At 35.7% G+C, this 15,423-nt stretch overlaps 3 protein-coding genes across 16 annotated transcripts in view; 2 read left to right on the top strand and 1 right to left on the bottom strand.

Annotated features, from left to right (window-relative positions):
* Nucleotides 1–2,267, top strand: part of LOC108769074 (collagen alpha chain CG42342) — a 179,961-nt gene extending 177,694 nt beyond the window's left edge. For 10 of the 13 annotated variants that reach the window (XM_018519852.1, XM_018519851.1, XM_018519846.1 and 7 more), the window contains 2 exons: nucleotides 812–1,079; nucleotides 2,102–2,178. In XM_018519852.1, coding sequence (XP_018375354.1) covers nucleotides 812–937 — 126 coding nt within the window. In that variant the 3' untranslated portion in view covers nucleotides 938–1,079; nucleotides 2,102–2,178. Of the gene's footprint in view, nucleotides 1–811; nucleotides 1,080–2,101 lie in introns of all 13 variants that reach the window. The other 3 variants (XM_018519850.1, XM_018519842.1, XM_018519848.1) reach the window with 2 other exon arrangements.
* A 1,140-nt stretch (nucleotides 2,268–3,407) lies between these two features.
* On the bottom strand, nucleotides 3,408–7,102 carry LOC108769077 (putative peptidyl-tRNA hydrolase PTRHD1). 2 transcript variants are annotated; one of them, XM_018519862.1, is made up of 3 exons: nucleotides 6,886–7,102; nucleotides 5,674–5,862; nucleotides 3,408–4,639 (listed from the first exon to the last, which is right to left on the bottom strand). In XM_018519862.1, exons 2-3 carry the CDS (start codon nucleotides 5,857–5,859, stop codon nucleotides 4,466–4,468), a joined length of 360 nt encoding a protein of 119 aa, XP_018375364.1. In that variant the 5' UTR covers nucleotides 5,860–5,862; nucleotides 6,886–7,102; the 3' UTR covers nucleotides 3,408–4,465. The 2 variants fall into 2 exon arrangements, with proteins under 2 accessions (XP_018375364.1, XP_018375363.1); XM_018519861.1 differs by lacking the exon at nucleotides 6,886–7,102 and having other exon boundaries at nucleotides 5,674–6,337.
* Nucleotides 7,103–8,381: 1,279 nt separating this feature from the next.
* Nucleotides 8,382–15,382, top strand: Prx2 (Peroxiredoxin 2). Its single transcript, XM_018519860.1, has 4 exons — nucleotides 8,382–8,535; nucleotides 13,664–13,816; nucleotides 14,473–14,781; nucleotides 14,939–15,382. The coding sequence occupies exons 2-4, from the start codon at nucleotides 13,683–13,685 to the stop codon at nucleotides 15,081–15,083; spliced, it is 588 nt and encodes a 195-aa protein (XP_018375362.1). The 5' UTR covers nucleotides 8,382–8,535; nucleotides 13,664–13,682; the 3' UTR covers nucleotides 15,084–15,382.
* The last annotated feature ends 41 nt before the right edge of the window (nucleotides 15,383–15,423 follow it).

Genomic DNA, 15,423 nt, shown 5'->3' with positions numbered 1-15,423 from the left:
ACAGTTACCAAAGAAAAAAAGTAACGCAGTTACTAGTAAAGTTACCAAAAAAGTAACTTGTAACTGTAACTTCGTTACAAGTAACGAGTTACTTCCATTCCCTGCATTTAGCATTTACAAATTTTGACCTAGAGCAAAAAAAATTTGTTTTTAATGTACAATACCTAAAGAAGTACGGAGGGGTTTGTAAAAATATTGATATTTTCAAGAATGACGGGTATTTGAAGTCACACTTGCATTTTTTGCTAAAAATTTTGTTCAAAAACTGTTCATAAAATAAAAAGTTGTTTATATATCGAAAAACAACCCCTACGTACTTCTCTGCGAAATGCATCTAAGAAGTTGCAGTTAAAATTTGAACCCATTCGAATAGAAATTATTAAAGTTATTTGTCATGCCGATTTGAAAAATGTCGTTTAGAGAAAAACGCGTTTAAAGTTCAAGCGCTCAGCTTGCGCTCATTTTTTTCGTTATAAATTCAATTGCTACTTATTTTTGTGATAATAAAGTATCGAAAAGGCAAAAAAAATTTTCGATTTTTTGAAAATTCTAGGGTGGCCATACCCCTTAATCGAAAACAAGGATATAAAATAATTGGCTACCTTCGACAGTTCTAGCAGGATACCGTCGGCGATATCTAGTGTTAATCAGTTGATAAAGCGGATTGTCCGAGCAAAAACAGATCGCGTTCTTTGGTAGTTATTACGGGGGTATTATAACAACAGCGCTAATAGTCTACTAATACCAAACGGGATAAAAGGGATAGAGAGAAGTAGTGCCGGGGTACGCTTGGATTCTGGTGTGTGCTTAGCAGGACATCACGAGCACGTCCGCGCCGATGATCGAGGGTCCTGAGCCCGCGGAGACGGATTACGAGGAACCGGAGGACGAGTACGACGACTATACGGACCCGAACGGGAACCTAGCCGAGCAATAATGCTCGTTTTTGTGCGCTGCCCTAATAACTACTGACTACTACCACCAATACCGACACCATCATCATCACTACCACCACAACCACCACCACTGCCACCCTCATCACTCGTCTCACCCCGTTCTCCCAAACTAACGTGATCCTGGTAATTGCGAATCCCATAATAGTACTAACGCAATGCGATGTTCGTCGACAGCTTGGTTTCGCAATGAGATCCTATCTGTACTTGCTGCTTCCTAATGCGATATCTATTGGTTGCAATATCGAAGACAAAACGCTGCTTTATGTGTGTTCGAAGCCTAGCGGAATCCGCCATGCGAGTAGAATTGTCAAAATCTATTGTAGATTTATCCCTTTTATGTATATGTAAACTGCTTGCACATTTTCTAATCCATTAATGTGTTCATGAGCGCTTACGTTTTTATTGAGAATTAAACGAATCTCTAATTTTTATTAATTATTAGAAATGCATAAACAATTACACGCAAATTTTTCTTTCCTATTTCTTTGCAACTCATTAATACAATGAGAAAAATTTAAGAAGACTTCTATTAGATATAAAAAAAGATTAAATGCAAATATTAACCCTTAATACACACAATGATAGTTTTCTGGTCCTTTATTACAAACATTCATTTGTAGGGATTATTTTCACCACTTTTGCAAGTATACAAAAATCACACATATATATATATATATATATATACACATTAAGTGATAAATTTTAACGTCTTTAGAAAGTATTTGTATTTGTGTATTTTAAAAAATTGTATATAAATATTGTAACTAATAACTTGATACTAGTATTTCGAAAAAAAGAAATGTGATAAGACGAATGAGACCCAGTCGTGTGTAATTAACATAATAAAAGTTAAAGCACCCAATATCCAAGATAAATGTCTCTTTTAAATTTATTTCTTATCTATTTGCACGTAAATATAATCATCTGCTCTTGTTTCTCTCATCCATCGATCTATACATCCCAAAATTAAGCTGACAAACTCTCGAAAAGATTTCTAGAAATCTAGTGCAGCTTCTGTCTTGTGCCCAATGGATGCGTCGAGACGATTCCATCGGGAATAAATGATCTCGAGCTTGCTTATGCGAAGAACATCAATTCTATTTAAAGATAAATGGTCGGTGACACCTATCCCTTTTGTTTTGCAGCCAAGGAGCAACATCCTGCGCCAATGGCTACAGGAGGAGGAGGAGGATGGGGAGGAGAAAGAGAACGAGCGGCAGTGATGTTGCAAGGACAATAGCGCATTTTTTTCATAAGGACTTCTGTATATCCTTCCGTTCCCGCCTCCGTCTCGTTACGACCGCGTTATGAAAGAAAAAAAAAATATATATATATACATATTATATATACGCCAAAATAATCATCTTGCCATCGAGAGTGTTGTAAATATGTGTACTTACAGTGTCTAGCGTCCGCAGTGCGTGTACATAAGTAATTAGAGCTTACTGCGAATCTACGGTCGTATCGCGACAACGACAATAGTCGTATCGTCAGCTGATACGGTTTGCCCGTAAACGTCACACACATAACATATGCACACATACAAAGGTATACGGTGATGGATCCGCGGATCGATACCTCCAGTTCCGTATGCGAGGAAGGACAGAGAGAAGTCTTCCGGGTGAATTCACGATGATCTTCGCGTGGAAGAACGTCGCGGCAGGATTGACGGAAACATTTTGGAGCAAACGAACGAGGAATAATCCAGGAAGAATCGCAGTGAAGTGCGCGAAGGACGCATCTTGCGGATGGTACGGGATGGGGAAGAAGATTCGCCTACCGTGCAACTCGAACGCTCTCCGTGCGAATCTTGCGGCGACGAGGACATACTTTGCGAATTTGAACGCAGCTACGATGAGACACGAGCGAGAAGTGGGAAAGGTCGCAACGTACCGATGGATTAGCTCTTAGCCGCAGCCTGAAACGCATTTCGAATTTATTCCCTTTTTTTGTCTTGTATTTCGCTTGAGAACTCTCGCCCAAAGTGCGAGATTGTATTCACACAGATATCCTCAAAGTTTCTTTAAGTACAGCTACACTGAAAGAATTTCACTAAATCTTAATACATATTTCTTTGACTAGTACTAAGTAAATATTTACTTACAGTAAATATTCATCCAAAAAATAATAGTTTAAAAATTAAACTAATGTATCAAATTTTTGTATTAAATAAGTATATGTTTACGTTTAGTAAATATTTATTTAAGACTATTCAAGCAAATATTTATTAAAATTAGTATTTTTTTCAGTGTGAGAAAACTATATATGAAAAAACCTGAGTTCTAAAGCGTCCTATTTGAAGTACAGAATAGTGAACCTTCGCCTTATGGCGATTGATAGAAAAAGGTTCAAAATTTTCGTTACCTACAATTCAGAATCTCAATACTAATTGTACAGATTGTATCAACCATTAAAAATTGTCGCTTCGGGTTCAAATGACTTATTGCTATAGTCGAGGGTTAAAAAATTACACTTCATGGCATGCGATTCAGGTTACCTTTCAGCTAATCCCGCGGGAGAGACGTACGCCGATCCATGATGTAAGAATACAAGGTTTTATTGTACATAATGGCGAATTTCTTATTGGTGGTAAATTTCTAATAGGCTTTATATTGGCTTATAACATTATTGGGATAATTTATCTGATCGATCATCATCGCCTACGCATCTCGGTAATGAAACATCTCGTATTCTTATACCATACGCCGATCCGTACCTGTGAAGAGACGAGTTTCGCCGCACTTTTACCGTAAAGCAACCGTAGACTCGCGCGACGAGGAGCTTTTTGATACGACTAGTTGATTAGTGGCGCACGATCCTGCGTTACTCCCGTCTAGATTAGAATCGTAATCTAACGCTAGTATCATGTATAATGCAAGGAAAGAGAAGGGGCTGTACACATGCATTGTCAATACTCGCAAGGTACCCGTGGAATAAACCAATGAGTGTAAATCTTCTCGATGTCAGAAATATCGGATCGCCGCGGCGTCTCACACAACCATGTGTGTTCTCTTTTTTTTTTTCTATCTCTTCGGACGTTTGTAGTCCTCCAAGCGTAAATATTTTCCATACGGGACAATATCGCTTCTGGAAAAAAAAGGGAGAAACGAAGATAAAAAAGATAGAGCCGAGGTGTTGCCCGTTGTAATATTGACGTTCAGAAGCTACGTTCGAGCCACGTGTGTAGAGCGCGGCTTATCTCCGGTGCATTGATCTTCTTCCCGCTCGAATAGAGTAAAATATAAATGACATTCTTCTCCGAAGTTAGTATTTATTTCACGCGAACGCCGGAGAATCATATTTCGTTAATAGAACCTCTCAGGGTTGGATCTTCCGGTTATCACATTCGGGTGTTTTTTGCCTGAAATAAAAATTTTCGGAATCTTCGGCTAGAATCTTTCAGAAGCAATGCCGGGAGGATTAATTTGGATTCGGTGTAACGTAGAAAGTAACTCGAGAGACCTTCGGTGTCCTAATCGTAATGCGGTATTTATTGCCATTTACATCCGTCACATTTTGAGTAATTTGTATTTTTTAAAATACGACTGCACCTTGTCCTTGGGGTAAGGCTTCGTTACCAGACACGTCGCGATGTTCTCGGGTTGTTCTATCCACAACTTGTGCTGAATGTTGTCCTCCTTCAGTTTTGCGCACAGCGTCTGCAGACCGGCTTCATCGGCGGCCTATTATTCATACTCGTGATACTCGTTTATTCAATGGTTCGGAAATAATTCGTTTGGGCATTTTTACAGCGTTCGAAATAATTTACGAAATAACAGATGGGATCTGTTCTTTGTCGCTGTACTGGACTGCATTGAAATTTTCTTTCTCCCTTTTGCCAAGCTACAGATATATTTTATTTTAAGTATCTAGAGGAGGGTTTGGAGAGTTGAACCTCTTCCCCATGAAATTTTTGCCCCACTACACTGAGAGAAAAAAAGATTGCAATTATCATAATTTAACTATAATTTATAGTTATTTTTTGGGACAATTATATATTTATGTAAATATATATTTAATCGTTATTTATAATACGCTACTTAAAAACCATTGATTTTTCTCAACATATTTTTTAGTTATTATTATCACATAAATAGTAAGTGAATAAAGGATATAGATAATTATATTCATTATAATTTCAATTGCATTTACTAAATAAAAATGTTTATTTTATTTACTATTTACATACATGGTGATATTTTATTGTATTAATGTTTGAAATTATCATAATTTATAGTTCAATTTTTCACATATATGGTTATTATTACTAATAATATAGCACTAATAACCATAAAAAAGAGCTCCTAATTATAATTATTTTACCATGCAATTATAATCACAAATACCAAACGCTTTTCTCTCAATGTATATTTTGCCCGTATTTCCTCCTGGAAAAACAAAGTTATAATTTACAAAACCTGATATTTTTCCCATTTAAAATCAAGAATGAAAAAGAGACATTCTAAGCTATAAAATATCCAAAAAAAAAAAACAATTCATTAACACAAAAAATTGCTATTTGTATGATAACAGAAATTGCTAATCTCACCGAAAAAAAATCTTGGATACGCTCACAAGTTTAGCCACAAAGAACAGACCTATATGCGTCAAAGTTATAATTCTCCCTCCGCAAATACATCGCGAAACAAACGTTCCCGCGATTAAACGCGCGCGGATTAACGGCTCGCGAACTTCCCTCGCGAAAGTCAATACTTACTTCGAGGACCACCTTGTGCATGTTGTCTAAATCCGCGAGGTAGGCCTGCGTGTGGGCGTCATTGTAAGAGAGATGGATGACGGCGGTGCACGCGTGACACGCTTGGGCGATCACGGCGCCCAACGGCCATCCCATCGTCCTCGCAAGATCTCCCCGCACCACCACGTACTGAACTATCCCGGACATTCTCTAGCGAGAAAGAGATCGGCTCTCCTTACATACATAATGTAGATTCGCTTCGGGAACGATCTTAAGGCGGAGTTCGGGGGAAAAAAAAACGGAGGAGAGAAAGGAATTGGCCGAGGGATCTCTCTCTCGCGAAAATCGAGCCTAACGCATTCGTTTAATGTTTAATAAATAAATAAAAATCCCCCCCCTTACTAGGTTTCGATTAATTATTAGTAAGTGCCAAAAAGTATATTATCATTCTTACAAATAAGAGGTATAACGCACACGCAGATATATTCGCGTGTTATTTATATATCGGAATTGTGTATCCCGCCCGGGATCCGCGGCGACGACGTGACGGCGCCGCGAAATCGCGCGTAGAAACACATTCGCTATAGCATCGTTCCTTCGATGTCGTGGCATAACGCAAAAGATGTATTATTTATACAGATTGTTGTTATTAAAGACAAATAACGCTGAAATAATTAGCACATACGACACATTATGTTTACGAGACGGCGATTTATTCATACCCGACTCTCTCTTCTCTCTTATTTATTATTTTCACTCTATTATTATTTATTGTTATTATTTTTATTATGCTTCTTTTCATTCTCTAAGGTCTGGTTCCACCAGTATAAGAATAATTTTAATTTTTGGTTCAATTTACACTCTTTACATTCTTTTTTAATTCTTGGAATTAGAAGAAAATAAAGAAAAGCAATTTTATAATCTCGGTTAAATTTACTCTTTATTTTCTTCTAATTCTAAGAATTGAGTGAAAAGAGTGAATTGAACTGAGATTAAAGTTAATCTTATATTTATAGGAAATGGAACCTAAATATTATTTTCTTGTGCAAAATGATCATAGCGGCACTACGGAGAGACGTTTATTTTGTATAAGGAGAAAAAGAAGAAACGAAAGGACATTTGGCAGTTTAAATATTCGTCTACAAATATATATATATATATATATATATATATATATAATTTATGAAATACATATTCAAAATAAATTTAGTGAAGAATAACAAATGAACTTACCCTGAAATGATAACTTTCCGACAACTGTAGTGTCTGTCAAGAGGTTAGCTGTCGTTAATCGTACAATAAATATAATTTTCTTCGAACAATACCAATATAAAGATGTTAACTAATCCAAAAGTACGTGAATTAAACTGAAATCTGATGCAATCCGGCTGTAATTGAGTAAATTCGGAGTAAAAGTTGCGAGATGCTCCAATACGTGTCTGTACTGTCATCTACTCGGTAAGTATGTAAATATCAGTGCTGCTAACTTCAGGAAATTCGTTCTCCTTTAGTTTCTAGGGTACAGTCTAGGCGCTACAGATGCTTCAAAGCTTTTGACCAATCGGAAAAAAAAATTTTACTAATTGACCAATCAAAAAATGCTTCATCGTAGAATGAAATGGACCATAATCTATGAAACCAGTGCTGTTTCTGCATTTCATACAAGTGAAAGAAGATTGATCTGGGGTTTTTCCCCAGAATAAAATTGTCCAGATTTCTATATTCTTTTCGAAATAATAGAACTCTTATTGAGATTGCGGCCTAATGGCCGCAGCACAAACTCTTGCATAAAGTCCATTCTACATTAAGCTGGTTCTACATTAGTCGCATCGCAGCATCGCAAGCGTTCCTGTCCAATAAATATCAAGCTAGTTCGACTCTGATTGGACCGCAACGCTTGCGACACACTTGCGATGTTGCGCTGCGATTAATGTAGAACCAGCTTAAAGGTATAAGCGGGGAGCACAGATTCTTGCATAACGCATAACACATGAGGCATAAGAAATTAAACCAATCAGAGTCCTTTATTTCATAGAAAGGAAGGAAATGAAGGACTTCGATTGGCACATTTTTTTATGCATTACGTGTTATGCGTTATGCAAGAGTTTGTGCTCCCCGCTTAAGATTAACTTGCATAGCCGCATAAACGTATGCATAAAGAAAATTATCCAATCACATTTTATGTACGACTTTAAAAGAGAACTGCAATTGGATAATTTTCTTTATGCATATGTTTATGCGGCTATGCAAGTTGCGTGGATATACCCTAATGGCCGCAGCACACACTCTTGCATAACGCATAATACATAGTGCATAATGGAATCAACCAATCGAAATTCTTCTTTTCCATAGAATGGGAGGAAAGAAAAGATTCTGATTAGTTGATTCGCTTATGTACTATGCGTTATGCGTTATGCAAAAGCTTGTGTCTGAACTCTTAAGCCTATCGCACATGAAATGCATAACAGAGCATAAGCATAACATAAGACTGCTGGACCAATGAGCATCTAGCATAATGTCGCCATATTGATTTACATAAGATGCTCATTGGTTTAGCGGCCTTATGTTATGCTTATGCTCTGTTATGCATTTCATGTGTGAGAGCCCTTAACGTTCGAGTGCACAAAGTGCAAATAGAACGATTCCTTTGTTCCCACGTTCACATGGTACGATGTACGATAGCCGACCGCTAGATGTCGCGATAATTGCCAACGCTGCTCGATTTCTTTGTGTGTATATATATATATGCAGCGGTCGATATCAAAAGGTTCTCAGACTTCATTTAGAGACCGGTCGCCGGCGAATTCCTGTTCTCTCCTCGTCATTCTTTCGTCTTTGGCGGTTCGCACTGTTCGCAGTCTTCTTTGAGGAAGCTCTTTCAAGGTAATCACCATTACTCCAAATTTTCTAAATCGTTTGTTCGCCATTCGTCACACAATTTCTCAATGGAATTGACGTTTTGTTCAACAAAATCGGGACAAGCTAATGACATGAACGACGCCGGATAATCGTTCTAGTTATAGCTGCCCTTTTTTCTCGGAAAGTAACGGTCGAAATTCGACCGTGATAAAACTGCTCGCGCTTTTGTGATCGAAACACACGAGAGGGTCCCGAAAACGAATTATATAATTCGGAAGTTCCTACCTTCGACGCATAATATCGTTTCGTACTTCTGTTTCGCGTGAATTGCGCTCTATTTCGTAACATCGAAGGTCAGTCGAGGGAGAGAGAAAAAGCGATATGGAGAGGATTCGAGATCGCCACTATTTATTCGGCACCGTCACAGTTTGGCAAGTCACGCTTTGCGAATATTTCTCATGATCCGTCAGAACGAGTCGAGTTCGTGGAGACTTACGAAATAGCGAATTTACTTGCATTATACTAGATTAGTGCATACCGAGACCTGCTATATTATGAAGTCAACAAAATTAATATGTAGAAACGTATAAATATTTTAATTAAATACTCAATAATGATAATATTATTTAAGAATATACACGTATTATTTCAACAGTAAATTAATTTTATAGATATATTTTATAATATATTCGTATTATTTCATTCAAAGTTATATCACTGCATTTAAATACTTAATATAAATAATAGCCCTTTAATGTGTGCTGATTTAGGGCCGGTTGTTCCACCTTTCGGTAAATTTTACCTGTTGGGTATAAGTAGCAAGATTACCCAATCACATGCGTGGATTACCAGATTTATCTCACAGGTAAAATTTACCAAAAGGTGGAACAATCGGCCCTTACTATAGTGTAAGGGGCTCCTATAATAAAAGGAACAGAAAACAAAGAATAAGAATTGCAACCTATCAGAAATCATGTATTGTGGAATACACACTGGTATTCCACAATACATGATTTCTGATAGGTTGCAATTCTTATTCTCTGTTCCTTGTTTCTTTTATTGTGTAGAGCCCCTTAGGCTCTGCGCATAATGGAGGAAATATTAGGAACAGGAATAGGTATTAAGATTTTAACCTATCAGATATTAGTTACATCGGAATACACGGTTTCTGATAGGTTGAAATCTTAATATCTATTCCTGTTCCTAATATTCCCTCCATTGTGTGCAAGGCCTAACTCGCACTGTACTAAATCATTCACTGTTCGAGTGACCGAATTCACTAACAATGAAGTCCATGACACAAAAACGTAAAGGTCTAAGCACAAAGAGATCTATTACCGACGAGTCACGTGAGTTGTAGGTCGACACACGATAGGTTTCTTTTTTCTATAGCTGAACTAGTATACATTTTTGACCTAGATAAGATAGGTATATATTTGATATTTGACGAAACCAAGAAAAAAGTTCTAATCTAGTCTAGTATAGGAATAAAAAAAACAGATCAGTTCTTGAAACGAGGTGAAAATTACGAAAGTGGTCGAATTTACTAGAATATTTATAACTTTATTGATTAACACCTAGTGAGTTTGCTCATTTTTGTAATTTTCACTTCGTCTAAAGAACCGTAATAAGCCCCTGATGTTTTAACGTAACTATATATGTATGCCAAAATTGTGTGTCGACCTACGATTACAATTAACGTTCCACAACTCGGTTACAACCATCTTGTGCTTAAGCCCTAAGGCAATAGAATCCACTGTTACCAAGTCTGTTCGAAAGTTATCCCTTATATTGTGATCTAGATTGCGATTTTTTTTTAATATTTTAACTATAATTTTTTGTATTTTCCTCTCCGAAAGTCATCCAGAAATTCTCCTAAACTTTTTGTATCTCCAAAAAATCTCCCGGTAAAAAAAATCTCAAAATCTAATAGAAATTCTGCTAAATTAACAACGCTTAATAAGATTTAAACGGTAAGCGAATTGAGACCAATCACGAGAAAACGCAAAGTTTTTACCTTTTGTCTTTTGTGATTGGCCGATTCGTTTACTGCTTATGCTTTATTATGTGCCTTATGTTTTTTGTGTTTCTGGCTTAAGGCTGTACGCACAGTGGAAGAAAATTAAGAAAACAGGAAAAAATATTAAATATTAGAAATAGGAAAATTGGAGCTTAGAAATTCAACGCAACACACAATACAATTAAGATAAATATTTAATATTAAATATTAGAGAAATAAATTAAAATAAATATCTAATATTATAGAGAAATAAATTAGGAATAAAAATTTAACGTGACGCACAATAGAAATAAATAAAATATCATCCTCTCCTGGCCCGAAATGTGTTCTTTTAATAAACTGTTTCCTTATCTTAAATATAATTGCTCTTTGATTCTTTTAACGTGATCAATCAATTTTTGTATATTGCGACATAATCATGTTTCTCGGAAATGCTTGCGTAAACGCAGCGAAAAGAAAACGACATCGATAGAGAATTTATGACATATTTTTTTTAATGGATTTCAACGTTCTGTCGTAACGCGAATTAACGCAATTCGCCGGCTTACGTAGTTATGCAGAGCGATAGCAGTTGCATCCGCCGACATACATCACGTATGGATTTATGCGCGATAATCTTCATTAACCAACGTCAAGCGAATTTCCGAACAATTACTGAACAGATTAGCCGTATTATCCCGTGGGAATTCCTTTGAGAATACCTTGTCATCGAAAACGAACACAATCGGTATCTAACGAGATTCTAACGGACATAACATTGTAAACGTGAAGATAACAAATCGAGTTTTGGTATTAAATATCATTAATTACACGTTGTATTATGCATTAATTTATTATATCAATCACGTGCAATATAATAGATTACGTATACATATATAGTTACTCTCTAAATCTTTAGAGTGAATCTCACTCTTGAAATTTGAGCCGGTTTTGAAAAATAGTTATAGTTTGTGTTACACTGAGAAAAAAATTAGCCTAAATTTAAATAAAGATTTATTTGAATACTGCCAACTAAACATTTACTTACAATAAATAAAAAATTTACTTAATAAAAAGAAGTGATTGTTAAATCAAATTAATGTTTTTTGTACCTGTGTAAATAAATATATTTTTATGTTTAATAAATATTTAGTTGGTATTATTCAAATAAATATTTATTGAAATTTAGGATTTTTTTTTCTCAGTGTAGTTTTACAGCCTATTTTGTCAAACGCTCATTTTTACTTTTCTTATAAAAAAGTTAATTATTACAAAATTGCAAAAAATGTTATAGAAACTGTTGTATTATCTGATAGAAGATACTTTTTTGTTTGTATTAATTCAGCTGTAAAAAGTAGACCTATTACTGCACATACAAGAGTAAAAAATAAATTTTGCAACATTAGAGAGAGACTTTATATCTTTTTTTCTTTAAACTGAAATAAAAAAATAGAAGGAATGCAAGGTTGCGGTTATCACTGAAGGCACACTTATAGTTGAAATTGTGGTCGGAATGGAGTCGTCTGACAAAGAAGTTTCGTTTCAATGCAAGGTCGTCCGTACGATTAGACGAAGTATCCTTTTCAGTGGTTCTACGCAAAATCGCTTTACAAGCAAAACTTGTCCTTACGATTTCTTTTGTATGTGTGATTTCTCTTTTTTCTTTCTCATACAAAACTTCGGTTTATATATGGCTGTTTTATACATATATATATGTATGTATATCATTGTGCAACCTAAGTCCTACCTGATGTTCCAGTTCGATTGATCTCCTATTCATTCTGTCGGTCTCTGGGAAATCCAATTTTCTTTGAAACGTTATTCTTGTATTATCAGAATTTAAAAATTATCGAATTAATGTTTAATATTAATTTACGCAGAACGCGTAAGAAAGGTCTATGTAAGTTTAATTCAACGCTTAATCGATGCAAAGAAAGATATATCACTGATTTATAATCAACTGATGTGCCAGATATTCAAATAGATAAGCTGACTACCTATAAGATCTTTTGTAGCCACTTTTGCAGATAACTTTTTCTTAGATTGGCGGTTTATTTAAATAAAAAACATTTATTTACTCTCACAGATTCCGACAAATAAATTGTGTATGTTTAATTCATTCTGAATATATTATTTTTCTACGATGTTACCAAGTTTTTTTCGGCCGTGTTATTTCTTATCTATTGTGTCATTGTTACCGTGATCGACGTATTATTCATTTTAAATCATTTAAATATTTGGTAAATCTACGGAGATAACGGCACATATACCCGTCACGCGTGAATTTGATTTTAATATGTGACAAGTCTATACACGAAACACGCGAGGAACTTTACATAAGTTATCGTTGAATAAATGTTTAGCTAGTGGCGGTTATCGCGCAAATCCACTCTAACTACACTCGTACTAAATATTGACTTAATTCTGATTATTTACGAATTATTTAATCTTAAGTACTGTCACCAAAGCACGATATTCCCACCGTGGCATTTCCAAAAGTCTTGTCGCACAGTTTTGGAAACTTGTATATGTTTACATTCAGAATCGTTTCTTTACAAACAAGTTACAAAGATAAGATCGGGTTAACGAATTCGGTTGGATGCGTATTAAAGTCATTGTACACTGATTTAAAATACACTGTAAAAGTAAAATGTAAATATTTTGAATTATAAAATAAAAAATTTTGCTTAACAGCATAATAAAATGTATCGAGGATTTTATAGTTTAATGTATGTTTAATGTTTGCATTAAACATGCATTTGTACGTCAATGTGTACGACGTAAATGTGTCATCAGTACGTATTGAATCCAATCGAATTCGCTATAAGACACAATTAAAAAGCATAGAAATCATAGGCAATAGGAATAAAGAATAACAATCATTTGAAGTTATCAGAAATCGTGTATCTTAATATACTGGCTTCTTTCAATTATATCTCGCTTTATTTGGATTCTGTGCGTGAAGATAAAAAACACTCTGTAATGAATTTATTGCGCGGATATAGATGCGAATTTATTGCAAAACTTCCAAGAGTAGAGATCATTTCGTGTAATGATTCATTAGAAATAAGCTATACGTTATGAATGCATAATGATAGCGTGATATCTGTGAAAAGTAGATATTATAAAGTTTCTCTGTATTCTTGGTTATAGCGACTAAACAGCAGCAATCATGCCAGTGCCTCAGCTCCAGAAACCGGCGCCCGCTTTCACCGGCACTGCTGTTGTGAACGGACAATTTAAGAATGTCAAACTCTCCGACTACAAGGGCAAATATGTTGTGCTTTTCTTCTACCCGTTGGACTTGTAAGCATTACGATCATACTTTCATGGGCAGGATATAACGAGACAGTTATACAATTCTCAATTGCTGCTACAAGAAGTGTTGTGTAATTGCTTAACATTTGCATACACTTGGCTCTTAATTGATTCATTTAAAACGATAACAAAAAGATACATGTTCTATTCTGAGAGATTATGGAAAACAGGTCTTCTAAAATCACGCTGTTAGTTACATCAAATTTAAAACGAGTTGTGTTACGTATATATTTTAATTATAATGAATAATTAATAGATTTAACGAAAAAGTACTTGAAATTCGAGAGACTTGTAGGAAGTAAAATAAAAAAAAAATTATATCTTTAAGATTTCGGATGAATAGGAAATAGAGGCAGTTAGATCATCGACGTCTAGAATGGACCGCTGATGGCAATGGTGGGGGTAGAAAGACGATTAGAGTGAGAGGCAGGAATAATAAGATCGTTCTTGCTCTGTTTACTGAAGCCTGATTGGTTGTTGTTAATCCAACAGTAGTTAGAAACAACAGTAAACAGAGAAAGAACGATCTTATTATTCCTGCCTCTCACTCTAATCGTCTTTCTACCCCCACCATTGCCATCAGCGGTCCATTCTAGATGTCGATGAGTTAGATAGATTAAGATTACATAAATATTTTGCCGCAGCACTTTTGTGTGTCCAACGGAAATCGTCGCTTTCTCCGACCGAGCGAAGGAGTTCACCGAAATCGGCTGTCAAGTGATTGCTGCATCTACCGATTCCCACTTTAGCCATCTCGCGTGGGTAAATACACCGCGCAAACAGGGTGGTCTCGGCGAGATGAACATTCCTCTGTTGGCGGACAAGAGCTGCAAAATCGCCCGTGACTACGGTGTCCTCGACGAGGAGTCAGGAATTCCCTTCCGTGGACTTTTCATCATTGACGACAAGCAGACTTTGCGCCAGGTCACCATCAACGACTTACCCGTAGGAAGGTGAGGCACATGCATGATTATTAAAACTTTAGTAAATTTATAAAAATTTATTTTGCATCTCGCAATATAAACTTTCAGAACATGTCATTCAAGCATAACATTGATCGTTATAATACAATTTTATCGCTAACAATGATTTTATGTTGCATATTTGTAGATCCGTGGACGAAACTCTACGTCTGGTTCAAGCATTCCAGTATACCGATAAGCACGGTGAGGTTTGTCCAGCCGGCTGGAAACCTGGCAAGAAGACTATGAAACCTGATGTCGTTGGCTCGCTAGAGTACTTTAAGGATCAATAGACAATAAAAATCGTACAATGTTTTTTCATATTTACTGTTAATTACACTCGTGTGTATGTGTGTTTTATACTCTTTCGCTGCTGTTTCGAGTTAAACACATTAACTTCTGTTTCTATTTAGAATAGTCAGATATACATCTCGCGACATTCACATTGAAACATCCGTCTTTAATTTAATAAACGGATTTATTTTCTATATGTTCTTGAAGAGTATTTTATCATTCCACGTAGTACATGAATTATGAATTATTTCATATCAATATTACGTGCCAGACGAGCGACACAGATTAGTTGTGATAATGAGTATCAATGTGATTAACAAATATTGAATCAGCGAAACA

Source organism: Trachymyrmex cornetzi, unplaced genomic scaffold, assembly GCF_001594075.2.
Source record: "Trachymyrmex cornetzi isolate Tcor2-1 unplaced genomic scaffold, Tcor1.1 scaffold85, whole genome shotgun sequence".
Taxonomy (NCBI): domain Eukaryota; kingdom Metazoa; phylum Arthropoda; class Insecta; order Hymenoptera; family Formicidae; genus Trachymyrmex; species Trachymyrmex cornetzi.
The sequence above is the reverse complement of the archived record's forward strand: the minus strand, read 5'-3'. Positions and strand labels throughout refer to the sequence as shown.